Source organism: Quercus lobata, chromosome 6 (assembly GCF_001633185.2).
Source record: "Quercus lobata isolate SW786 chromosome 6, ValleyOak3.0 Primary Assembly, whole genome shotgun sequence".
In the NCBI taxonomy this organism is placed as follows: Eukaryota; Viridiplantae; Streptophyta; class Magnoliopsida; order Fagales; family Fagaceae; genus Quercus; species Quercus lobata.
In genome coordinates, this window is record NC_044909.1 from 22,219,034 (window position 1) to 22,245,708 (window position 26,675).

Sequence of the window (26,675 nt, forward strand, 5' to 3'; positions counted from 1 at the left end):
TTCCATCACTCAAAACTCAAAAAATTTGAGTAAGGATGATGGAAACTAGAAACAGAAAATGGGAGTTTTCAAAAGTTCAAACTCAGTTTTCAGTGGCATATTGGTAAATTGAGTGACTTCATGGGACCCATTGATAGTGTATTGTCCCATCAAATTGAAGTTTGTTGATATTACCGTTGCTCTTCACTTCAGCTCTTCCCCAAATATTTTCATAGAGCAAAGTTTCCCTCTTTCCCTCTTCAGCTCTTCCCCAATCTAGCCAAATACACCTCATTTTTTTGATAAGTAATGAAGCTTTATTAAAAAGGAGAATTACTTGATGCTCATGATGATGAACACAAAGAGCATCTACCATCAAATAAAAGAGAAGAAGGAAATTCAATTAAGGAAAAATGTGTTATCAACACATTAAAATAAAAAAGTGAAGGATCACCCTTCAGATTTCAATATCCCTGATGTCAACGAAATTGTCCTTGCCAATACACCAGTCTAATATCTATGCCTTTAGGCATCATCCACTGAACCCCCACAAAGATTAATGGGTATTGATGCATGAAATGAGTTATGGGAAGGGAGGTGTTAATGGGTATTGATGAAAAGCATAAAGAAATAGAAATAGAAAGAAGAGTAAAGAAGACCGAACCTATTTCTGATTTGAGCTGGCGTCGGACGAGGAGGTCTGTACTGTGCTTTTCGCTTTATGGGGTTTGGGTTTGTTTCTAGACTGGGCTTGCTGCACTGGGAGATCTTGTGAGAGGTAAGAGAAATCCCCACATGGGTACCAATCATAAGCAAATAGTGTGGTGTTAGTGGGTGGGCTCCACCATTTTGGCAAAAAGTAGGCTTAAATTTTGAGTTATGTGACAGGGCTATGTTGCCAAACAAGAATTTTGGAGTTTTTGAGAGAAAGTGGAAACTGAATTATGAGTTATGAGTTTTGAATTTGAGTTATGAGTTTTGAATTTGAGTTATGAGTTTTGAGTATTGAGTTATAAAAAATGAGTCGTGGCCAAACCAAACGAGCCCTTAATCTCCTTTTCTTCTACTATCTCCCTCCTCTCTCACATTATCTCTCCTCTTTCCTCTATAGACCACCTTTCTCCTCCCATTAAAAGTCAATCACAAATGATTTGCACAGCGATAATGGAGTTTTGTTATTGACCTTAGTCTCTTGTTGGTGCATATTCAAATTAGACTTGAAAGTTTGGTTAGGTTTGATAGTAGATATAACATAGATTTTGGTGCAGATTGGATTTGGGTTGTAATGTAGGTCGTGGTTTTGAGTTTTCTTTATGTATTTATTTATTTATAATAATTTTTTTAATCTAGTTTTGTTGGTGTGGGTACAAGAAAAAACATTAGAATTATTTTATATCATTTTGATGAAGTGTATTGTAAAATAATAAGGGTATGTTTGGTACACTGAATGTGGATTACAACAGGAATAGTAATCTTTATTACCAAGAATAAAAGGTGTTGTAATGGAATAACTAAACCTATTCATTAGTTTGGTTGTGAGTTGTAATATTAGAATAAAACTTATGATCTATTTTAGGAAATATTTCATTCATACAAATATATTTCCTAGAAAATAATATATTTTAAATTTTAGAGAGATGAGTTATTTTTTGATAATTTTTTATTTCCATAATTGTTAGGTGGATATAGAAAGTTTATTTATTTGGAAATATATTAATGTTATAAATTATTACATTTACTAAGGAATAGCTATTACAATCCTTTTAGAGAGGAATAATTATTCCTCATTTTAAAGAATAGCTATTCATAAGGAATGACTATTCCCTGTAATAAAAATATAACCAAACTATTGAATAGATTAACCATAATAATAACTATTAAATTAGAATGCTTATTACAGTCTACCAAACGTGCGCTAAAAAAAATAGGGGTTAGGTGTATTGTAAAGGTTGTTATGGAAAATAGATGAATTAAGTTTTTGATAAGCCAAAATGTGTGTATATATAGGGAAATTATTGCATACTCCCGGAGTACCATAAATGCGTACTCTCTCCTCTCACATGATAGTGAGTCCCACTAATTAAATTCATGATAGGACCCAACATTTATGTGAGAGGAGGGAGTACGCATTTATGGTACTTCAGAAGTACCTAATAATTTTTCGCATATATATATATTTATTTATTGGCATATCTAGATGAGAATGAATTAATGAAAGGCTCATTCTAAATGAATTCTCTATCTAGAGGGTGATTACATAAGGCAAACAATTAATCAATTATTATTATGTATAAATAAATAACAGTAACTTTAAATACATTTAAGAATTGATGATATATTGTAATTAATGTATAAATAAAATAGAAGTAAGAATAGTCTATAAGTAGAAGTGGTATTGTACTAATAACAATTTAACACCTCTCTCTCAAAAAAAGAAAAAACAATTTATCACCTCGACTGTTATAAAATTTATTATGTACATAATATTATTGAATAAATAAATAAAAAACTATCTGGGTCTAACAAAGATTTGGCTTAAGTCCAGTGGTGTTGAAGTGTATTAAATCGATACAAAACAGTAACATTAGAGGTAAGCTAAACCCAGTTAAATAATAACGGCCGTTTAAATTTTTAGTTTAGTTTTTTTTTTTGTTGGAAAGATTTTAGACCTTTTCGGTCCAACGGAACAGAACGAGTAACTCCAGAAATGGCAGTATCCGCAAATAAAACAAAAATATTAGGGGCAAATATGGAAGTAGGGACTTTAATGTTGGTTTTACGCGTTCACGTTGTCGTGTTTTTGATAGGGAAGCCAAACAGAGATAGAGATAGACAGAAAGATAGCCGAGAAAGAAGAGAGAGATAAAGCGAAGGAAAGTGCGAGAAAATAATAAGGTGGGAAAGAAAATCAAAAGAGTTGCTGAGAGGTTTGGTTTGGTTTTGCTCTGATCCCCAGTCTTCTTCTTCCAGCCATTGTTGAGCCTTTAGCTCCTCTGCAACGGCATTCTCTCATTCATTTTCCCCTACGGTTACGGTTTTCTCCTTTGAAGTCCGTACATTTAGAGCGAGAGAGAGAGAGAGAGAGCGGAGCTAAAACGACTCGTGCATTGTGGTGATTTGGGCTGACATTTTGGATTTAAATCTGTGGATTCTGTGTTATGGTCACATTGCAAGGTGGTTGTTGTTGTTGTTGAGCGAATTTAGGGTTTGTTAGCTCAGCCTCGGCCTCAGATCTCAAAATGGTACATTGTTTTTCTACCTCTATTTTAATAATAAGAAAGAAATATGAAGTTGAATTTTTTTCAAGTATATACATACATTCATGCATACATGCCTAGGTTGTTGTCTCTGGTTTGAAATTTTCAGATATGTGTGTGTTTGCAATTTACAGTGTTGGAATTTGTAGCTTGGTTCGTGCTGACAGTTCTGTCTACTTAATACATCAAACTTTGCTGTTTTTCTATTCTTCTTTTTCTGACAAATAATGCTGTTTCGTCTTTTTAAAAAAAAAAAAAAAAAAAAATCTGTTCGGTTCGGATAGCATTTGGTGTAATTGACTGCTTATTGTTGAAAGGATTTGTGTAAACAATTCATATTTCTATTTGATAAATCTTATATATCAATGGGAGTTGTGTAAACAATGCATATTTGGATTTGATAAATGTTATATATATCAATGTGGCAAGAGTGTGTTCTACTACTGTTTCCTTGAAGTGGCTATACATTTTCGGACGTTGCAATAAATTCTTAGGACATCTTCAAAGGTTGATTTATTTCAAAGTATTAGCACTAAAGTGCTGAACTGCCTCAATGAGGTTAGATGGAGAGAATGTGCTTTCATTCCTGAGAAATGTTCTGCTAGAGTTAAGAAAATTTGTTCTTACCTGAGAATTAACTTGTAGTTCTGGTTGATTTAGGCTGGTTTGTTTAGTGTGTTAACTGTAGGGTTTTATTTTTTGGGTGGTAGCTGGGTTGGGTAGTTCTGGTATGGTGGTTTGCTTGTTTCCTTGGTTGTGGCTTAGCTGCTTGGTCTGGGCTATGTGCTGTATTGTATATCTTTACTTTTCTTTGGTAATAAAATCATCTTATTCATCCAAAAAAAAAAAGGTGATGAAAACTGCACCATGGGAAGTCACACTATAGTTTGGTTTACCTGATTTTGGATGATCATATCTTTGTATTGTATTTGGTTTTATGTATATTTTATGTTTTTGCAAATTTTATACTGAGATGTGTAGAAAAGAAAAATTTTAGTGGGCTACCTTTTTCTTTTTTTAATAGTCTTGATGAATATCTTGTTTGATTTTGATCAACCGTTGCTGGAATTATGTTTCGTATTTTTGTTGGTTTAGCCAGGGGAGGCAGAGGTCTGCAGTGTGTTCTAGTATTATGTTTAGCTGGATTCCAGTATAATTAGTGGTTTCTCTCTTCACTCTTGCTGCTAACCTCACATATCTGCTTGAATACATGGAACTCATATTTGATGTCAATGTTCATCTTGGAGATGCACTATCTTTACAGTTTGTTTGATAGATGTGCTGATGATCTACTTGACTAATCAGGTTGCTCAATCCAATTTAGCGATTGGATCCCATGTTTGGGTGGAGGATCCTGAGGCAACTTGGATAGATGGTGAAGTTGAGGAAGTTAATAATGAAGATATAAAAATAAACTGTACATCGGGGAGGACAGTGAGTGCTCCTTCTCAGAATCAATATGAAGTTATTGCACTAGAATTTTGGATATCGTGTTTATGGTGTAAAAATGTTTGATTTCATTGGCTTTTGTTATTACTTATTAGAATTTTTTCTTTTAATTGGTACTTTACACATGCATCTAGTGGGCTTTGAAACCATGGCTTCACACTCCACTCACTTCTGTAGGAGCAGGAAGTGCCATTTGAACTAGAGCTCATTTGCAAAATTTCATTTGAACTAGAGCTCATTTGGATATCGTGTTAGATGTTGCATCTATACACACAACAAACTCTTTGTTAGAAAAATAATTTATGACTGTTGAAATGCCTAGGTGAGATTTCAGAATGGAATTGTAAGTTTTCTATCATGAACTTCTTGTGTTGCATATTTTATCTTTAATCATTCATATATTCTACATTTTCAATATACACACAATTTCCTATAATATTGTGTAGAACATCATATGGAAACTACACTTAACAAACATTCTTTTGGGAAATATTGCATGCAAAGCCATAGAGGATAATTATATAGGAGTGGATTGTATGAAAATTATGATTGAATTGGGGACTATAAAAAGTTTAAAAGTTATAGGTATGTGGGAATCTTACATCCTAATTAGCATGGATGCTTCTGGGATGAAGATCTATTTTTCATTTAAAACTCGTATTCCTTGTTGATATTAGGTTCATCCAAATTTGAAAGTATGTTTTCCTCAAAAATTTGAAATGTAGCCCATTCTTTTTGGATGCTCTTAGGTATTATTTGGACACAGCATGAATGCTGGCATACATGCCTGATTTAATTGATTGTTGTACTTTTCATGTTTGATTTTTGTGTTCCTGTTGTATTCTGTCTGTGTACATGGGTGTCACTCTTTTCTTTTAATCAACGAAATTTTACTTATTATTATTATTATAAAAATGTGAGCATACTTACTGTTGGGGGGATCACAATTTGACTCCTTACAACTACTCTAAAAATAGGCCCGCGTGGTTTGACGTTGAATGTCATAAAAGATTTGAGTATGTCTTCCTCATCACCAATTGGTTTTGAGGTGAAATGGCACAGCTTATGATCCGACACTTACCTTCTTTCTTTCTATTATAGACACAAACATCTAGATCTAAAGTATAATTTCTTTACAATTTGGAAATGCATTTGGATGCTCTTGGATATGCATTGTACAACTTGAATGCTAGGATATGTGCCTTTCTTAGCATAGATAGGACTGTTGCTGTTAGCAAATAAAATAAGAAGGGCCTTTGATGGGTCTTTTGAACCTTAAGTGAATGATGCCCGCTTGAATATAAACGAGATTTTCTTTCCTGATTGATGAATGATGAATGATGAATGATGAATAATGATTTGATTAACCAACCAATGAGCTTTGGCTCAAATGTTACTCCCACAAGAGTGGATGAAGGGTGACGTTGTGAGCTCAACACCCATTGGGTGCATGTGTAACTTACCGTTGAAAAAAAAGAAAAGAAAAGCAAATTGGATTAAGAAAGAATTAATTTTATGTATGTACACACACAACCACATGTATATGTATATTCACCTGCACCCACCCCTTCCCCCTCCCACATACCGTACCAATACAAAAAAGTACAACACATACAAGTCTACATTTATCCATATTTTGATCCTATTTTTTTCATTATTAGTTCACCTTTGAAATTCTGATATATTGACATTTTGTTGATTAGAAAATTTAGAACTATTTTACTATTTTTATGTCTATTAGTGAGGCTTGATATTTGGCACTTGACATGCTATTAGATATGTTAAGATTTTGGGGGTGTTTGAGCCTTGCTCTTACATGTTATGGCCAAATTTTACGTTAGCTTATTAGTTATTACTTTTGAAGAATTAAATTTGACACTAAATTCTCCATCATAGTTTTGTTTGTTAGTTAGAAATTAGCTTTGAAATGTTCGTTAAAAGTCTTTTTATGTGGCCTATCATCTTTCCAGTGCAATGGAAGTGCTACTACTGAAATCTCTGTACAAAGGAATTGGTTTTCATTTTTTCTCTTGGGAGGCCATGATCCTGAAAATATGGTTGTTCCCCCATATTTCATTCTACTTATTTTGCCCGACATTTTGATAACAAAGCATATTTGCTTCAAAATTATGACGTTCAAAGTTCATTTGATTGTATCTATTACCTGGTTCTAAATTTCCATCACTGTATTATTAACAGAACCTTCATTGTATGTTTAGGTAGTACAGTGTCTGCGTTGCTTTTTTTTTTTTTGGTTGTGATTGTTTCATTTTTTCTAATTACCCAATATAAAAACATTGTGATCAAGTCTTAGGGTTAATATTTCTGTGTTGTAGGTTGTGGTTAAAGCATCCAATGTCTATCCAAAGGATCCTGAATTTCCTTCATGTGGTGTTGATGACATGACAAGGCTGGCTTATCTGCACGAACCAGGGGTTCTGCAGAACTTAAGATGTCGTTATGATATAAATGAAATATATGTGAGTATTATCAGAAGTTTTATGGCCCCACCCCCCCCCCTGTCTCCTCGTTTTGTGAGTATACATTTTGATGACTGGTTGTTTATTAAGATCAGATGCTTCATGTTTTTTCTTAGTTTTGCATGCTTTTTTTTTTCTATTTATATCATGTCTGTGAAGTGTGGACAAGTTCACTTATTTGCTATCAACACTGAATTATGTAGCTTTCATGTATTTTTCAGAAAGTATATCTCTGACAGTTCAGGAATACAAAGCTAAACTGGCTAATGATGTTTCCAGACTTACACAGGAAATATATTGATAGCTGTGAACCCTTTTAGAAGGCTACCTCATTTATATGATAATCATATGATGGAACAGTATAAGGGGGCTGCTATAGGTGAGCTGAGCCCACATCCTTTTGCTATTGCTGATGCTGCATACAGGTATCTGTCATATCCTGCCAAAATTATAGGAGTCCTTCAGTATATCTAGCGTGCCTAATAAATAAAAAAATTTGTAAGTGCAGATTGATGATTAATGAGGGAATTAGCCAATCAATTTTGGTTAGTGGGGAAAGTGGAGCTGGTAAAACAGAAAGTACAAAAATGCTTATGCGTTATCTTGCCTACATGGGAGGGAAAGCTGCAGCCGATGGCCGACGGTCTGTGGAGCAGCAAGTCCTAGAGGTAACAAATCTATTTGATGTTTACTCATCTGAACAAATGGTCTTAAAGTTGATACCTCTGATGTTGAATTCTGAGATGTCGCCTTTTCTTGGGAATGGATCTTGTACCAGTGACAAATTCTATCTATTCATGTTTTTTCTTCTTTGTCTGGCAGTCCAACCCTGTTCTAGAAGCATTTGGTAATGCAAAGACAGTCAGAAACAATAATTCAAGGTGGGAAACCTATTTCTCAAATGACACACACACACACACACACACACACACAAATATATATGTATATGGATGTGCGTGTGTATAAATATATCTTCCTTTGTATTTCTATGATCTGTAATATATTCTGTTTGGTTGTACACAATTGCAGCCGTTTTGGTAAGTTTGTGGAGATTCAGTTCAATGAAAGGGGGAAAATTTCTGGAGCTGCCATCAGAACTTATTTACTAGAACGATCCCGTGTTTGTCAAGTTTCTGACCCTGAACGAAATTATCATTGCTTTTATATGCTTTGTGCTGCACCTCAAGAGGTAAACTGATTTCTTGCATGTATATGAAATTGTATTTATTGAGAAATTGTATTCATGGAGAAATTGGAGTCTGCTTCCATGATCTTTATTGTATTACTCATCCATTTAAAAGCGTCTAATTTAGCTTGCAACCAAAACAATTGCTAATGTGCCTAACTGATTTTTGAAGGCTCTGCTAGTGGATGAGAGCTTCAGGGAGTTTTTTCATTTCAAACTTCTTTGAGCTTATTGATCTTAGTAATTTTAGAACTATCAATTAACTTTCAGCTAGTATACTCCCAGTGTACTTGATGAATTTGCTAATAAGATTTTATTACTTAAAAAAAAAAAATTGCCCAACTGATTTTGGTGTTTTTAATGCCCTAAATTGTGTAATTAGTTTTCTCATGGTGTTTCTTTCTGAAGAGTGTTCTGTGTGGCGAATATCTTTATTGGGGGGATTGTCTTGTTAATTTGTTTTGGCTATGTTAGGGGTTTATAAAATTTGCTTCATGTGGTTTGAGGCTTGGTAAATGTTTAAGATGAGTACTGGCTGTGGCTTAAATTTAAAGAGAAAAGAGTGTTTTTTTTTTTTTTTGATAAGTAACGTAAGAATATTATTAATAATAGGAGATGTGCCAAACCGAGTACATTGGGGATGTACTATGGGGGCACAAATCAGGAAACAAAAGTACAACGGTCAAGAAAAATAGGAAAAGAAGAACAAGAAAAATGAGAAAAGACCACACTCCATTCAAAGAGAGTGTGCAAGAACAAAGACTTAATCTCTAACAAGGAACGCTCACAACCCTCAAAGCTCCTAGCATTCCTTTCACACCAAATACACCAAAACAAGCAATGAGGCGCTAATTTCCAAACATCAATGTGACGATGTCTCTTGAACTTTCCTTGCCAAGCCTCAAACAACTCAAGAACTGTATGAGGCATAACCCATTGAATACCAAACAGGCAGAAAACCAAGGACCATAACTCCCAAGCAATGGCGCAATGAAGTAGAAGATGATCCACCGACTCCCCACAACTCTTACACATATAGCACCAGTCAAGCACTATCACACGTCTTTTACGAAGATTGTCTGTTGTCAAGATCTTACCTAAGGAAGCAGACCAAGAAAAGAATGCCGCCCTTGGAGGAACCTTCGAGTGCCATATCATTCTCCATGGAAAGGCAACAAGATTAGTAGGGTAGAAGGAGTTATAATATCCTCTAACCTCAAAACCTCTATTCCTTGCAAGCTTCCAACAAACCTTATCCGGTCCAAACCCCCGCACTGTCGAAGAATAGACCAACCCCATAAACCGATCAAAGGCTTCTTCTTCCCAATCTTGTGGTGGACGACGGAATTGCACATTCCAGTGAAACCTCCCAGCAGACCAAACCCATAACTTCAGCCACCGAGGAATCCTTTGACCTACTAATACTATAAAGTTCCGGAAAGGCCTCTTGGAGAGTACTATTCCCACACCACACATGCTTCCAAAATTTCACTCTAGTACCATCCCCCACATCATATACAAGGAGTTTAGAGAAATTCAACCAGCCACTTCTAATGTATTTCCATAGGCTGACCCCATAAGGACTTGTCACCTTTTTCGTACACCAACCACCCCAAATATTCCCATATTTTGCCTCTATAACCCTCCTCCATAAAGCATCAGTCTCCATGCCATATCTCCACAACCATTTTCCTAGCAAGGCAGAATTAAAGCTTCCCAACCTTCTAATACCCAACCCTCCAACCTGCAAAGGCTTACAGACCTTTGCCCAATTAACTAAGTGTATTTTAGGTTCACCATCAATCCTATTCCACAGAAAATCTCTTTGTAATTTCTCCATACGCTTTGCCACCTTATCCGGTAGAGGAAGAAGGGAAAGAAAGTTAGTAGGTAAAGACGAGGGTGAGCTTTTAATGAGTGTCACCTTACCCCCTTTAGATAAATACATTCTCTTCCAACCTGCTAATCTCCTCTCCATTTTCTCTAGGATAGGATTCCAAACAGATAAATTCTTAAACTTTGCACCTAATGGAAGGCCCAAATATTTCAAGGGCAGAGAAGACTGCCCACACCCCAACAGACCAACCAAAGCCTCCAAATTAAGCACCCCACCAACAGGTACTAACTCAGATTTTCCCAAATTAATACGAAGCCCTGATACTTCCTCAAATCTAGCAAGAATCGCCCTCAAATTAGCAATCTGGGAAGGATCAGCATCACAAAAAATCAACGTGTCATCTGCAAATAAAAGATGAGACACCAACACTGATGGACCAGCCGTACTACCCACAGAGAAACCTAAGAATTGCCCAGCGGAGGCAGCCACATCCAACATACGACTTAATGCCTCCATCACAATATCAAACAACAATGGAGATAATGGATCCCCTTGTCGAAGCCCCCTAGAACTTCCAAAGAAATCAGATGGGATACCATTGATCAGAATGGAAAACTTTACAGTTGAAATGCAACACCTAATCCATTTTCTCCATCTTTCTGAGAAACCACAACGCTGAAGCATATACATTAAAAAATCCCAACTCACATGATCATACGCCTTCTCCACATTCAATTTACACAACACACCTGAAACTCCTGACTTCAATCTGCTATCAATACATTCAGAAGCAATCAATATGGAGTCCAAAATCTGTCTGCCCTTTACAAAAGCATTTTGTGAATCTGAAATAAGCCCATGCGCCACCCTACGAAGCCGATTAGCCAACACCTTAGAAATAATCTTATAAACCCCCCAACTAAGCTAATAGGCCGAAAGTCCTTAACCTCCACAGCATCCACTTTCTTGGGAATAAGGACAAGAAACGACGCATTAAGACTCTTCTCAAACACTGCCTGAGTATGAAAGTTGTGGAATACAGCCATAATTTCTGTTTTCAAAACACACCAACAAGATTGAAAGAATGCCATAGAAAAGCCATCTGGGCCAGGTGCCTTATCACCATTAAAATCATTAATCACCCCAAACACCTCTTCCTCCTCAAAAGGCCGATCTAGCCAACTTGCATCTTCCACTGAGATACCAGAAAAGTCCACTTCATCTAGGACAGGTCTATGAGCCACATCCTCAATATAAAGCTGCCTATAGAACTGAGAGATACAGTTTGCTATACCTACCGGGTCCGAAGATAACTCCCCATCCACCATAAGCCTATCAATAGAATTAACCCTCCTATGAGAATTAGCTATACGATGAAAGAACTTGGTATTCCTGTCTTCTTCTCTAATACACAGGACTCTAGACTTCTGCCTCCAACAGATTTCCTCCATCAAAATCACTTTTTCTAAATCACCTCGAACTCTCTCCAATTGCAGCCTTTCCTCCTCCAATAAAATACGACTTTCCTCAATCATCTCTAAATCACTAAGATCTTTCCACAATTTTCTCACCCGATCTTCAACATGTCCAAAAACCTCCACATTCCATTTTTTCAAATCATTTTTCAAGAGTTTCAGTTTATTGGCCAAAACAAAACTCGGAGCTCCTAGGACATTATAAGAATCCCACCAAGATCGCACCTTCTCCACAAAACCCTCATCTTTAAGCCACATATTCTCAAATCTAAATGGCCTCCTACCTCTCTGAAAAGAACCACCTTCAAGAGCAATCGGGAAGTGATCAGATAACAGCCTAGGCATGCGTCGTTGAGAGACAGATGGAAACTTATCCTCCCAATCTGCAGAAAATAAAAATCTGTCCAGCCTAGCCTTCGAAGCAACTTCACGAGAATTAGCCCAAGTGAAGTCTCCCCCTTGAAGCGGAATATCAATGAGGCCTTTCTCAGAAATAAAATGAGAGAAGTCCCGCATAGCAGCAGTAAAAGAGGTAGAACTAGAGCGCTCAGAAGGGAATCTTACCACGTTAAAGTCACCACCCACACACCATGGAACATTCCACCAACTGCTCAAACCAAATAATTCCTCCCATAAAAACCTTCTGTCTCTTGAAGAATTAGGACCATATACGCCCGTAAACGCCCATACAAACTGGTCACACACACTTGTAAATTTACAAGCAACCGAAAATCGCCTCACTGCTTCCTCCACTTTATTCACCACCCTTGTTTCAGCTTAGAGGAATTAGTTTGGTAAACTTCTTCCTCTGTTTGGAATCTAGCTCCTTTTAATTGTGGACCCTATGGAGGGAGTGGAATCATTGTACATTTGACAGTGTGGAAGCCTCCATTGTTTAGCTGAAATCAGTTTTATAATATAATTGTTTGAATGGTCTCATTTTCTAGGCTCTGTTGAGATACATTTTGTTTTGAAATTCATTAATTCTCTCTCTTTTAAATTGTTACTCTATAATGTTGTAATTATTTTGGAGCACCTTATGTATAAAACCTATACATGGGATAGTTCTATTTTAATAGAGATTTATTACTTATAAAAAAGGGGAAAAGAATAGAAGGAAAAAGAAAGATATAACTGCAGAATCTCACCAAGGTATTCTGGGATTCATCTAGAAGAACTTTAATGGAATCTCCTTTAGCTCATTACTTTCTTTTTACATACCCCCCAAAGAGAGTAAATTTGGCTGAGATTTTATTAATAAAAGTTCTTTCTAATTTCTAAGAGTTACTTCAATATATATAGGCTTCGTGTACTCCTGATCCTAGTAGATTTTAGGACCAGTACAGGAAGTGCTAAAACCAAGCTAAAAATTATAGAAGACCAGATAGAATAAGCTAGTTATAATAGGTTCTATGGGCCACAACCACATACCATGTCCCGACACTATGGAAGTTCCCCAAGTACCCTTGCTTTCTAAAACTAAGAAGAGTTCAATATTAAAAAATAGATTTTTTTTTTTTTTGGGGGGGGGGTGTGGGGGTAAGGGGTGGGGTTGAGAAAGCAAGTAGCCTTTTAATGACAGAAAACCATAAAAAATAAGACTTGATACTATCTAGAACCAGGAAGCATGGACTTTGGATATGGTATGAAATAATATGAATATAGCTACATCAGGTCAGGATGGCGGGATGTGACAATAAATTTTTTTTTGATAAGATTTGTCAAAATTAAATAAATAAAGGGTTGTGACAATTAATTAATTTATGAATATATATTTTAGGTATATATTATGTTAAATTTTGGTTTATAAGAAAAATAAAAAGTATCTCCAAGGTAAATTTATATGAATAATGGTAAAATTATTATATGGACCCATAAGCAACAGAAATATGTGTTTAATTATGGTGTTTATCTCATTTTATCACAATATATGGTTTAAAAAGCATTCAGGCATGTGTTGGACAAGGACACTCCAAGGAGTTTGACCATGCTTTAAGATCTAGAATAGCCTTTAGAGGTCTTGACTTAGGCCTTATAAATTGAAATTAATGTTAACAAGATTCTTTGGCTTCCAAGCTTGCCTTTAAAAAAAAAAAAAGCCCTTAATGAGCCTCTTGTAGCCTACATCAGGTTGCCCATCTACTTGAATTTTGAGACAAGTATAACTTTTGAAGGCCTTCATTATTTGATTTATGTTTTTCAAATTTCCTTGGATGGTTGCATGGCTCATGTTGAACCTTTAATCCTTAAGAGTGCTAGTTTTAGACTCATTAGAATGAGCTCCCTCTCAAATCTGAGAAATGAGAGATAGCTATATTTATCAACCTTTGATTGATCAAGTATATCAGCAACCCCTAAAAGTTTTCCCTTCACATAACGAACAGTTATCAAATGATGGGCGATCTGATTCTTGCAAGGCAGGTAAATGGGAAAAGTGAAAATAAACGGTATAGCTATAAAATTCTGAAAGATTCTTCTAGATTTTTTTATTTTTTATTTTTTTTTGGGATTGGGAAGTTACTCATGCATCCAATGGGTTTCATAGCACCAGAGTTCATGCTAAAATTTTTTGTATCTGTTGGATGGGGTTGGACCCTAGGTTCCCTTTGATTCTGTATCTGGTATGGAAGAGTGCTCTAGTGACATTTATTGCTTAATTTTCATATAAAATATGAGACACTGACCATCACTATTATTTTTTTTATGTCGAGTTGGTTCCCTGATTGGTTTCTCTTCAACTCTGATGGAAATATTTGATAGTAATTTGGAGTTCCCACATCCACATGTTTCCTTGTGCCTCTGCTATCAGGATGTTGAGAAGTACAAATTGGGTAACCCAAGAACTTTCCATTATTTAAATCAATCAAATTGCTATGAGCTGGATGGAGTGGATGATTCTAAGGAGTACCTTGCAACTAGAAGAGCTATGGATGGTGTTGGGATCAGTTCTGATGAGCAGGTACTATGTCTGGGTAGTTTTTTGACAGTAAATATTTATATGAAATCTCCACTAATTTTTTTTTTCTCAGGATGCAATATTCCGAGTAGTTTCTGCAATACTCCATTTGGGCAATGTTGAGTTTGCAAAGGGGAAAGAAATAGATTCTTCTGAACCCAAAGATGACAGATCTCGGTTCCATCTTGCAACGGCAGCTGAACTTTTCATGTATGTGATAAATTTTGAAGTATAATGTCTAGAGAACTGAAATGCAAATCCATAATCTGCAAGTTCTGTTTAGGTGTGATGAGAAGTTTCTTGAAGACTCATTATGCAAACGTGAGATTGTGACACGGGATGAGACCATAACAAAGTGGATCGATCCAGAGTCTGCAGCTCTCAGTAGGGATGCTTTGGCAAAAACTGTTTATTCAAGGTTATTTGATTGGTAGGTTCTACAAGCTTCAGTACTTCCATCGTGAAGTATAAATTGAATCCATTGATTTATCTTCCTTTTTATTTTTGGGTGAGAATAACGTTCTGAACACTTATTGACCCAGGCTTGTGAACAAGATCAATAATTCTATTGGTCAAGATCCTCATTCAAAGAAGTTGATCGGGGTTCTTGATATTTATGGATTTGAGAGTTTCAAGACAAACAGGTGCTTAACCGGTACGCTTTTGTTTTCATTGTTTACTGAGGTTAATTTGTTGCAAAGGACAGCTTGAAATCCCAGTGGTTGATCTGATGGGGATGTTTAATTTGGACATTTAAACTTTGTGGCCTTGATGCATTATTGTTGGTTCTACTAATTAAAAAAAAAAAAAAAAAGCATTATTGTTGATTCAATGACTCCATATTTTTGTTCTTTTAGACAACCCCCATATGAGCTGATTGATGTACTTGTTCAAATGCTCCTACAAGGAAAATTTTGCGTCATTGCTTTCTGCTTACTTTTTGGGCTGCTTTGTGGCTTTTGTTTGGATGATGGCTATTTGCGTTTGTGTAGATATGTAGTCATAGTTATATAATGTGATATTTCTCAGCCCTATTTTGAGTTTTGCAGTCTGTAAAATGTCAGTTGTCTCTGTGCAGCTTTGAGCAATTTTGTATCAATTTGACAAATGAAAAACTGCAGCAACATTTCAACCAGGTTTGAAAATGAAATATGTTTACTGTTTCTTAGGATTCCTGGATATCTTAAATTACTTCTAACTTAATATGACATCAATAATGTGTTTGGCAGCATGTTTTCAAAATGGAGCAGGAAGAGTATACAAAAGAAGAAATTGACTGGAGTTATATAGATTTCATTGATAACCAGGATGTTCTTGATCTCCTGGAAAAGGTATGTAAGTTTCCCTACTGCCAGATGTTCTAAATATTGCTTCAGCTTGCCATCCAATGTGGAAGCAGTGACTTTGCTGCAGTGGTGTGCCTGCAGGAAAGATAAGAGTCGAAGTTATATTGGTTTTGATCTCTATTGCAATAAGCTTAATCTTCTGTTTTTGAGATTGTTTCTTGGTTTGGCGTGTGCTTCAGGATTCTTTTCTTTTTCTTCTTCTTACTCCTTATTCTAAATATTATCAAATTTTTGTTTTGGCTCTTTAGGGTCCATTTGTAAAATTGTATACCTCCCTCATACGTGAGTTGTACCTGTTTTGTCTTTTGTAACGAATCTTTTACTTCTAATATGTATAATATTTCTTGATGACACACAAAGTAATATTCCCACTTTCTATTTTCTTATTGAATCCTTCTGATTTCTTTGGTTTTCTTCTTTTATGCTAGTCAAGCCCCTTCAGGCCCAATGATTGGAGGATTTGTGGCTAATGCACTAGGTGCCAGTACTTGATGCTAGTATGCGACACTTAATTCCACTATCCATGGTTCTATTCTGTATGCTAGTTTAAAGATCTCTTTCTTTGCACAAAAAAATTGGACTTCTGATGGTTGGGTGCTTCTTTTTTTTTTCCCTTGCGGAAATGATCCTTCTGTATGATCAAATGTTAAGGCAGAATACTTTGGTACTTTGATTTATTTAACTAATGGGGGCTGTATGGTTGCCTCAGTAAGAGTTCAAACACACGCATGCATGCATGGTATGAAGCTTTATTTTATCACAACTCCATGTTGGCTGTACAGTAATTTCTCTTGTGCAATGGAGTCTTACTTGTCCTTCTAAGTTTCTTGTTTTTGTTCTTGTGCCTCTTTTATACTTGTTACCCCACTTCAATTCTTTTCATTGTTGGATAAAAGGGGTCTGCTTTGATGAATGACATAATGTGTGTTCTATTTTTCTCTAACATGTGCTTTTGTAATCCAGAAACCAGGTGGCATCATTGCTCTTCTGGATGAGGCTTGGTATGTTTTAGAAGATAAACCAGTGATGCATTTACTGTTATTCCCTTTTGTCTTCTATGGTTATGAAGCATTTTCTGTTTGGTCCATGCGATACTATTTTCGAATTTATTTGTTTTAAAATTTTTTTATTGTATATATTTTGGGTGATTGTGACATAGCCCTTCTTATTTTTTTTTTGTAGTATGTTTCCAAGATCAACAAATGAGACATTTGCACAAAAACTCTACCAATCTTTTAAAGACCATAAACGCTTTAGCAAGCCAAAGTTGTCACGTAACGATTTCACCATTTGCCATTATGCTGGCGATGTAAGTATCTGAAGTTCACTTTGATTTACATAATAACATGCCTGAAACACCAAGAAGAATGTAATTCACTGTAATATATTTTTAATGGGGGGAAACGTTTTTGTTAGGTCACTTATCAAACTGAACTCTTCCTGGAGAAGAATAAAGATTATGTTGTTGCAGAGCATCAAGCACTCCTGAGCGCTTCCAAGTGCCCATTTGTTTCAGGCTTGTACCCACCTCTAGCTGAAGAATCTTCCAAATCATCAAAGTTTTCATCAATAGGTTCTCGGTTTAAGGTCTGTTTCCGTTGTTATGTCTGTACAATGCAATTTAAATTCTTCCCATATGCCTTTCAGTTTTTCATAAATAATGTTCACTACAGCAACAATTGCAAGCTTTGCTAGAGACACTGAGTGCCACTGAGCCACACTACATTCGTTGTGTAAAGCCAAATAACCTTCTCAAGCCAGCCATATTTGAGAATAATAACATTTTACAGCAACTTCGCTGTGGGGTAAGTTCAATATTTTGGTCTGACTAATCAATCCCTTCCTCTTTTTTCTCTCTAAGCACTTGCATCATTGGCTTGGCAATGTCATATTTCAGGGAGTCATGGAGGCAATTAGGATCAGTTGTGCTGGATATCCCACCAGAAAGACTTTTGATGATTTTCTATGTCGTTTTGGCATCCTGGCACCTGATGTTTTGAATGGAAGGTAACTTTTTTTGTCATTTCATTTGTTGAATCCGTGGAGTTTGATTCTTATTCCACTAACTTTAGTTCTTATTCATTGTAAGCTATGATGAGGTCACTGCTTGCAAGAGGCTTCTTGAGAAGGTGAACCTTAAAGGCTATCAGGTATATTTTCATAAGTTCAGTGATCTATGTACTGCTTGAACAATTAATTGATAACAAATTTCTGTTTTTTTCCTTTTCTGTGTATTGTTTGGCAAATTCCTGTGTACTGAAAATGCATGGCAGACCCTCATTGCATTGGTTTTGGGTTTTTGTTGTATCATTGTACTGCCACTAGTAGCCACTGTTAAAGTATACCGCATAGTGCATTAATGCTGTTGTGGGCTGCTGTCACACATGAGCCTAAATCCTCGTATATATCTCATGTAGAACATTTTTGATTTCTTACTTTTTCAGATTGGCAAAACGAAAGTGTTTCTTAGAGCAGGTCAGATGGCAGAGCTAGATGGTTGTAGAAGTGAGGTCCTAGGAAGATCAGCAAGCATTATCCAAAGAAGAGTTCGCTCATATTTGGGTCGTAAAACTTTCATCTTGTTACGGCTGTCTGCCATACAAATACAAGCCTTGTGTAGAGGTAATGCGTAGTGTTACTTATGTGTATCTTGGTAATTGATTCAGAGAGTATTAACTCGAGGTTTTGTTGACTAACAATCGGGCTAATTGTACAACTTAATAATGTGATTTCTTTGAGCTGATTGCAGGACAAGTTGCCCGCCATTGTTATGACAACATGAGAAGGGAAGCTGCTTCTATGAGAATCCAGAAACATTGTCGCTTGTATCTTGCTAGGAATGCTTATAAAAATTTGTGCTCTTCAGCCGTTTCTCTACAGAGTGGTGTGCGTGGGATGGCTGCTCGTAATGAGCTTAAGTTCAAGAAGCAGACAAGAGCTGCCATTATTATCCAGGTAAATTTCATCTTTTGTTCATAAGAGAATTATCATTTGAGAGTTCTCTTTCTCTTTTTTTTTTTTTTTTTTAATCTATATATTTGAAACAATGTGAGCAAGAAGTTTATTGATGTTATTAATTTCCTTTACCGTCCTTTTCCTTTCTCTTCTGGGGATGCCTTTTTGTATACTCCCTCTGTTATTGGGTTCTGTTTTGGCATTTTCTATTTCAATTTTAATTGCTTAAAAAAAAAAAAGAACTTTATCACTGTCAAGAAGGCTAGCAGACCATGTAATTAGGACTTGGATGAGTGAGTGATAGTAGTATGTTTGTTGTATTTGGGCAGGTTAGGACTTAGGAGAAGTTTTCTAAGTGTGTTAAATTTGTGGTAGGGGGAAAGTATAAGAGTACTGCTTTTGCTGTGAATCCTGTGATACTTTTCTTTCTTTTTTTTTTTTTGTGGAGAACTTTTGGCGTTATACTTGGTGTGGGATTTTTGCATTAAAGAATTATTTTCTAATATGTTTTAAATAGCAGAGGATAAGGATGGTTTTGTTAGTTTTTTATTTGGTATCTTTGGACGATCTTTTATTTATTTTATTTAGTAGATCTTCAGAAGATCTATTGATGGAATCTCAAGTTTGCTTGTGCATAATAGGGCTGGGAAATTGAAACTCTTGTTTGGGCTTTCCATATTCTGACCTCTTAATGAGTATGGGTGTGGATAGGTTCTCTAGTTACGAGTAATTTTATTGGAAGACTGTACAGTATAGCAAAGTTCAGGGAGGCCACTCCCTTTTATTTTTTTTTTGGACAACTGTTTTTGGTAATATTCTGGCTGTGGAACACGTATATTCAGTTGCCATTTAATTGACCATCTATTGCTCTGTTCATCAGTTGTGAATTGTAGTCTTTCATATATATATATATATATATATATTTTTTTTTTTTTCTGGTGAAGTGTAATTTAGTTCAAAAGGATTGTTTGGACAACATTGTAACAGTTTGGTATGGAATATGACTCTTCTTTGCCTAGTGTACTCTTTGGAGAAAGTTGGATAATGGGACTTTTAATGGTGTTGGGATTTGGCCTAGGAGATGAGCCCAAATTTCATCTGGTTGATTGGTCTACGGTGTGTACCCCGCTTTCTTCAGGTGGTTTAGGGATTAGAAATCTGAGAACTTTCAATATAGCTCTTTTAGGGAAATGGCTTTGGAGATTTGGGTAAGAAAGGGATGCTCTTTGGCGTCAAGTGATAGAGGTAAAGTATGGTTGTGATTGGGGTGGTTGGTGTTCTAGCTCTTCCTCTGGTTCTTATGATGTCAGTTTGTGGAAAAATATTAGTAGGGGGTGGCACTCTTTATCTCGGTTTATTATGTATGATATTGGAGATGGTTCAAAAGTGCAGTTTTGGATAGATCGTTGGTGTGGAACTTCCTCTCTTGCAGTCCGCTATCCCGAATTATATAGGATTAGCTGTAGCAAAGAGGCAAGTGTGGCGGATCTAATGAGGTTCTCCAATGGAGGCCTCCATTGGGAGATTTAGTTTTGTAGGGAGGTGCATAATCGTGAATTGGAAGTTTTCAGGAGCTTCATCAATTCCATTTATAGCACTCCTGTAAGGGGAATCGAGGAGGATAAGAGATATTGGCTGCCTTGTAAGAGTAAGGGGTTCACGGTTAGTGCATACTACCATCTTCTTGTTGGCCATAGTGAGCAATTTTTCCCTTGGAAAAGCATTTGGAAGCAGAAGATCCCCTCTAGAGTGGCTTTTTTTGTTTGGACTGCAGCCTTGGGGAAATGTTTGACTATTGACAATCTAAGGAAAAGAAAGGTTTGCATTTTGGATTGGTGTTATATGTGCAAGTGTAATAGTGAAAGTGTTGACCATCTTTTCCTTCATTGCCCAGTTGCTTCGGAGTTATGGGATATGGTTTTTGGTTTATTTGGAGTGTGTTGGGTCATGCCTTTGTCTGTTGTTGGGCTCTTTGCTTGCTGGCAAGGTCGCTTTGGTCGCCACCGCAATGGAGTTATTTGGAAGGTCGTTCCTCTTTGTTTGATGTGGTGTATTTGGAAGGAGAGGAATAGTAGATGCTTTGAAGACATTGAGCGTGCTATGCCTGACCTCAAGCTTCTTTTCATCCGAACCTTACTTGAATGGTTCTCTGTGTGGAGAAACCATCCTTTTTCTATTTTGGATTTACTTGACTTTTGTAATTTTCGTTCTTGACTTGTTCACCCCTGTATACTCCCTGTGTGCTTGGGTGTCTCTATTTTTATTATCAATGAATTCTTAGTACTTATCAAAAAAAAAAAAAAAAAACACTTGAGCTTCAATCTTTAATTCTGTGATAATTGTATGATTGGATGCTTGCTTTCAGCTACCCATGTTTCCCCCCCACCCCTTTTTTTTGTTTTGTTTTTCTTTTCTTTTTTTCAGATTTAAAATTTTAATCTTTTGATGAGCTTTTTGTAAATCCTTTGTGCATTAGAACTTCCTCTGTATTAAAATCTCTTAGTACCTATCAGAAAAAGCAAGATAAATAAATTAAGGGGCATACAGCCATTGGCTGGGATTTAATATAAAAAGAAAGTGTATACCATTATTACCATATTTTTGTTCCATATGGCTTAGGTGTTAGATGTGTGCTTAGATTCTTCTTTATGTTATGGTTACGATTCATGTTGTGTTCCGTTTTGGTGGCACATAATTCAGGCACATCTTCAAGCTCTGCAATTAAAGCCACATTTGATATTATAGTTTTTAAGGCTGTATCTTGACATGTACTGGCAGTAACATTGCACATTCAAACTTGTGACATATTAGGAAATTGATAACCAAAAGCAGCCTCATTTCACCTTTATTTCTGGTGTGAACCACCTTTTTTTAAAAGGTCTACTTTTTCCATCAAGTAGCTGATTTGAGTATTTTACCGTGCCAAGGCACCTTTTATTGTTCAGTTATCTGGCTAACAAAGGGCTTCATTAAGTTGCATAAGGGCTCTATCTATGGAGGCAAGTATATGGGGGACTCCTCTAAAAAAGAAAAAGGGAAAAAAGAATAAATACTAATTCGTAAAGCTTAAAACACCAAGAACCCAAAGAAGCCTAAATAAAGGAAAAAGTGGAAGAATTGAAGTGGTGGTGCATTTGTTATGCTATTTACTAACTGTCACTTGGTTTGAGGGTTTTTATTTTTTTTTATTTATAAATTTTTAATTTTTAATTTTTTTTTAAAAGGTAGATTATGCTCTATGATTCTATGTCAATTCATGTCTGTTACAGAGTCAATGCCGAAGATACTTGGCCCGTCTTCATTATTTAAGGATAAAGAAAGCAGCCGTAGCCACACAATGTGCCTGGAGAGCAAAGGTTGCACGTAGAGAGTTACGGAAACTTAAAATGGTGATGAATTCTTTCTTTCTTTCTTTGCTTGGCGAGGGCATGCTTGTTAGTTTAATGTTTTCTAAAATCTTCTTATGTGGCAATGTTTTATAAGATATTCATGTGCTATATAAATATTCATTCTACTTATTATAATCTTCACAAGTTTGTATCTTATAGTTAGGTCTTGAATGACAAGTTTGTATTTTTCAAAAGTCAGATACTCTGGTTCCTTGTGGCTTGCATGCACCTTGCATTCAGTGGTTATGTGAGGATTTTTTTTTTGATTTTAAATGTATGTCCACAGGCTGCTAAGGAGACTGGTGCTCTTCAAGCTGCCAAAAATAAGCTAGAAAAGCAAGTTGAAGAACTGACCTGGCGTCTGCAATTGGAGAAGAGAATGAGGGTAATAATTTTCTTTATTTAGATTAATACACAAATTTTCAATTAGCTGTCATCATGATGAACACTGGGAGGAATTGAATTTCATGTGAGGTTTTGCTATGGATGCTTTGGTTTCAACCCCCCCCCCCCCCCCCCCCTCTCTCTTCCCTTTTTTTGGTGCATGTGTTGGCTTCCTTTTAAGTTAAGTTTCAAGGGCACTCTCTTGAGGTGGAATTTTCTCTTCTTTTTTAATTCATATGCTTGCTTAAATGTAAAAAGCTGCTGTATAGGTCAAAAGAATGAAGTGATGGTTTCGACATGGTGTTAGAGCCTTGTTTGAGAGGTCATTGATTCAATTTTTGGCTATCCCTCTATTTGGTAGTGTGTTTTTTTTTTTTGTGGGGGGGGCACGGTGTGAGGTTATCAATGTCATTTTGTTTCTCAGTGGGATTTTCATTTTTGTCTTGCTGTCTAACTGCTTAAGTTTTTGAGATTGATGGTCCTCCAATGATATGTTAATACAGTAAGCGGTCTCTATAAATATTGATGTACAATTGAAGTTTTTAGTGTGAAGGATGCATATCTTATAAAACCTACAGGCTGCTTTTCCCATTTAAAAATATGTTTACGTATTATGTTCCCTAAAAAAAAAAAAAATTAAATAAAGAAGGCGCTCTGTCTACCTTGGTGCATCATTTATCTTTACTCCAAATGGTTCTTTTCTACCTTTAAATTTTTTTTTTTTTTTTGATAGGTAAGAAAAAATAGTATTAAAAGAAAACTACTCCATTAAAGAAATGAAGTAGGTAAAGAGAATATGTACAAGCAATAAAAAGAAAACAGAAAATTATGTACAAGAGTAAAGGGGATCTAAAAACAGCGAAATGGATTCCCTAGAAGTAAATCCCCACTCATGTGACCAATCAAGCAAAGTTTCTGCAAATAAAGCTAGGAGCTTGTCCCCAGAAAGCTTTGATTACTCAAAAGTGCGATTATTTCTCTCCCTCCAAATATTTCACAACACACAATGTGATAACAAATTCCAAATATTCGAAGAATTCTTTCCCAACCAATTCTCCAACCTGACAATAAATTGATAACCCTCTTGGGTTAAACCCAAGTAACACCAAACGATCTGAAAGCATGCTAACTCTAAAGCTATCTGGTGTTGCTTGTTTTTTATCACTGTGTTTAGAATGTCTTCAAAGCTATCTAGTGTTGCTTGTTTCTAATCGATGTATTTAGAAGGTGGTGTTCTTTTATGTGGTTACTCTGTAAACTCTAAAGCTATCTGGTGTGGCTTGTTTCTAATCAATGCAGGCTGACCTTGAAGAAGCCAAAACACAGGAAAACACAAAACTGCAGTTTGCTCTGGAAGAGATACAACTTCAATTTCAAGAAGCTAAAACACTGCTTATTGAGGAACTCGAGGCTGCCAAGAAAGCAGCTGAACAAGCTCCAATTGTACAGGAGGTTCCAGTTATTGATCATGAAATAGTTAATAAACTTACTGCTGAAAATGAACAGCTCAAGGTAAGGTTGCTGAAACTCTGGTATATGTTGTTTTTGAAAAAAAAACTTTGGGTTTTAATCAGAGGCATATTAAATGTTTACTTGTGGATGTGGGTTGTAAGTATTTGCTCATAATTGATGATGTCATCCTGTCTCTTGCAATTTGTAGGCTCTGGTAAATTCTCTGGAAAAGAAAATTGATGAAACAGAGAGGAAATATGAGGAAACAAATAAGATTAGTGAAGAGCGGTTGAAGCAAGCTTTGGATGCAGAGTCAAAGATAATTGAATTGAAGTCGTCCATGCAAAGGTTCTTGCCGCAAGTTTCTACTGCTATCAATTGGTGTAAAGTGTGAATTATTGTGGAATCTGGGTCAATTGGATTTCTTCTTGATTAGCTTGGGTTTAGCTATTATGCTTTGATTTTTGAATTATTAATTAAAGATTAATTTTATTTAAATTATTGCCTATATTTTTGCTCAGGCTTGAAGAAAAACTTTCTGACATGGAAACTGAGGACCAGGTTCTGCGTCATCAAGCATTGTCAAATTCACCTGTTAGAAAAATGTCAGAACATCTAGCAATTCCAACACCTCTGGAAAATGGGCATCATGTAAGTGAGGAAAATAAAACCAGTGAAAGTTACTTTTATATACTGTTTACTTATTGTTATCTACCCTTGCTATATAGTCCTGAGAGTCTCTATTTCTACAGGAACCACAGAGTGCTGCGCCAGCAAAAAAGTTGGGTACTGAGTCCTTCAGGAAATCCCAAATTGAAAGGCAGCATGTATGCATTTGATTACTTATCAAAACAAAAAATAAATTGAATGCTTGTTAATTAATTAATTGTTTGCCTTATTTTTGGTGTGACAATTAAATGGACCAATTCTGATATTGGTTTCTGGTGCAGGAGAGTGTAGATGCTCTTATAAAATGTGTGACACAAGATCTTGGGTTTAGTGAAGGAAAACCGGTTGGAGCATTTACCATTTACAAATGTCTTCTTCACTGGAGATCATTTGAAGCAGAAAGAACAAGTGTATTTGATCGCCTAATTCAGTTAATTGGTTCTGCAATAGAGGTAAGTTTATCAACCTTAAGCAGATTTTTGTTAATTTTCTGGGATAATGTAGAGATCAGAAATGTGTTGTGGCAAACTGTGGGAGGGTAGTCCGAGGAATATTCTTGCTACTAATCTTCGATCTGTAATTGCTATATTGCTAACAGTTTCAATTAATTAGCTTGAGGGAGACAAAAATATTCTTCTCTCTATGATGTGAACCAGTAATAAAATGGTGTTTGTATAGCCCCCACTACCCAGCAAATCCCCCTCCCAAGCAAAATGAAAAAAAAAAAAGAAAAAGAAATTTTATCGACTTTAATGAACTTATCTAACACGGTTTGAGCTTGTTTTAATGTTTCTTGCAGAGCCAGGATAACAATGATCATATGGCTTATTGGCTAACCAACACATCTACATTATTGTTCTTGCTCCAACGGAGTTTAAAAGCCAGCAGTGGAACTGCAGCACGGAAGCCTCCCACCCCGACATCATTATTTGGGAGAATGACCCAAGTACTGAGATGATTATATATATATATATTATATGTATGCTTGTGTGTGTGTATAATTTTAACATGTGTGCAAAAATATCATATAATCACTAATTTTTTCCCCCAGGGTTTCCGTTCTTCTTCTGCCAATCTTTCTGTTGGTCCAATTGACATAGTACGCCATGTTGAGGCCAAGTATCCAGCTTTGCTGTTTAAGGAGCAGCTTGTAGCATATGTGGAAAAGATGTATGGAATCATTCGAGACAATGTCAAGAAGGACTTGTCACCACTGCTTTCTTCTTGTATCCAGGTAGAATGAATCCTGATTTTCCAACACTTAACCTGCAAAATAAATTGTTTCATGGTTTTAATATTCTTTCAGTTGTGATGGCTTTTCACTTAAACTTTTCCAAATGATTAATACTGCCTCTGTTGATTGGTAACTTCTAGAACTTACACAATATAATGGGTGTGTTTGTATAAGCTGTTAAAAAACTGTGTTTTTGAGTTTAAAATGAGCGTTTATAAAAAATTTATGAGGAGTTGTGGTTGCAAAACAGAGTTTTGGGTTTTAAAACTCTATTTTAAACTCCCAAAATGCCTAACCAAAAGGACCCAATGTGTGATAATGAGAGTTAGCATCCCATGATCCAACATGCTTTTGCGCTGAAGCTGAATTTTCTCTTCTCTTGTATTAAATTTCTCCTTTCCTACTCTGGATTTTCATTTTTACATTATACCCTGCTACAAACATGGAATGACTTTTATGGTGGGTCTGTTGTAGTTTTCTGTATATTTTTTTTGCTCATGGTGGTGAAGATGCCAGCTATGCTTGCTGGTTTGATTTTGTATCACTGCTTGGCATTTGAGTTTTACGAACGATGTATATTACTTGCCTAAAATGTTGTCATTGTTGGAGGGTTTCATTCAATAATTG

General features: G+C 35.9%; 1 protein-coding gene across 1 annotated transcript in view; it reads left to right on the plus strand.

The window, feature by feature from the left end:
• Positions 1-2,807: 2,807 nt before the first annotated feature.
• Positions 2,808-26,675, plus strand: part of LOC115994982 (myosin-6-like) — a 28,418-nt gene continuing 4,550 nt past the window's right edge. Inside the window, exons 1-30 of the mRNA XM_031119362.1 lie at positions 2,808-3,221; positions 4,542-4,670; positions 7,022-7,165; positions 7,445-7,590; positions 7,674-7,833; positions 7,988-8,046; positions 8,195-8,354; positions 14,473-14,622; positions 14,693-14,829; positions 14,903-15,049; positions 15,162-15,263; positions 15,698-15,755; positions 15,849-15,950; positions 16,929-16,966; positions 17,148-17,274; positions 17,382-17,552; positions 17,639-17,770; positions 17,863-17,972; positions 18,055-18,115; positions 18,410-18,587; positions 18,715-18,920; positions 22,190-22,309; positions 22,596-22,694; positions 23,993-24,205; positions 24,354-24,493; positions 24,667-24,796; positions 24,898-24,972; positions 25,096-25,266; positions 25,614-25,760; positions 25,866-26,048. Coding sequence (XP_030975222.1) covers positions 3,219-3,221; positions 4,542-4,670; positions 7,022-7,165; positions 7,445-7,590; positions 7,674-7,833; positions 7,988-8,046; positions 8,195-8,354; positions 14,473-14,622; positions 14,693-14,829; positions 14,903-15,049; positions 15,162-15,263; positions 15,698-15,755; positions 15,849-15,950; positions 16,929-16,966; positions 17,148-17,274; positions 17,382-17,552; positions 17,639-17,770; positions 17,863-17,972; positions 18,055-18,115; positions 18,410-18,587; positions 18,715-18,920; positions 22,190-22,309; positions 22,596-22,694; positions 23,993-24,205; positions 24,354-24,493; positions 24,667-24,796; positions 24,898-24,972; positions 25,096-25,266; positions 25,614-25,760; positions 25,866-26,048 — 3,798 coding nt within the window. The 5' untranslated portion in view covers positions 2,808-3,218. The remainder of the gene's footprint in view (positions 3,222-4,541; positions 4,671-7,021; positions 7,166-7,444; positions 7,591-7,673; positions 7,834-7,987; positions 8,047-8,194; positions 8,355-14,472; positions 14,623-14,692; positions 14,830-14,902; positions 15,050-15,161; positions 15,264-15,697; positions 15,756-15,848; positions 15,951-16,928; positions 16,967-17,147; positions 17,275-17,381; positions 17,553-17,638; positions 17,771-17,862; positions 17,973-18,054; positions 18,116-18,409; positions 18,588-18,714; positions 18,921-22,189; positions 22,310-22,595; positions 22,695-23,992; positions 24,206-24,353; positions 24,494-24,666; positions 24,797-24,897; positions 24,973-25,095; positions 25,267-25,613; positions 25,761-25,865; positions 26,049-26,675) is intronic.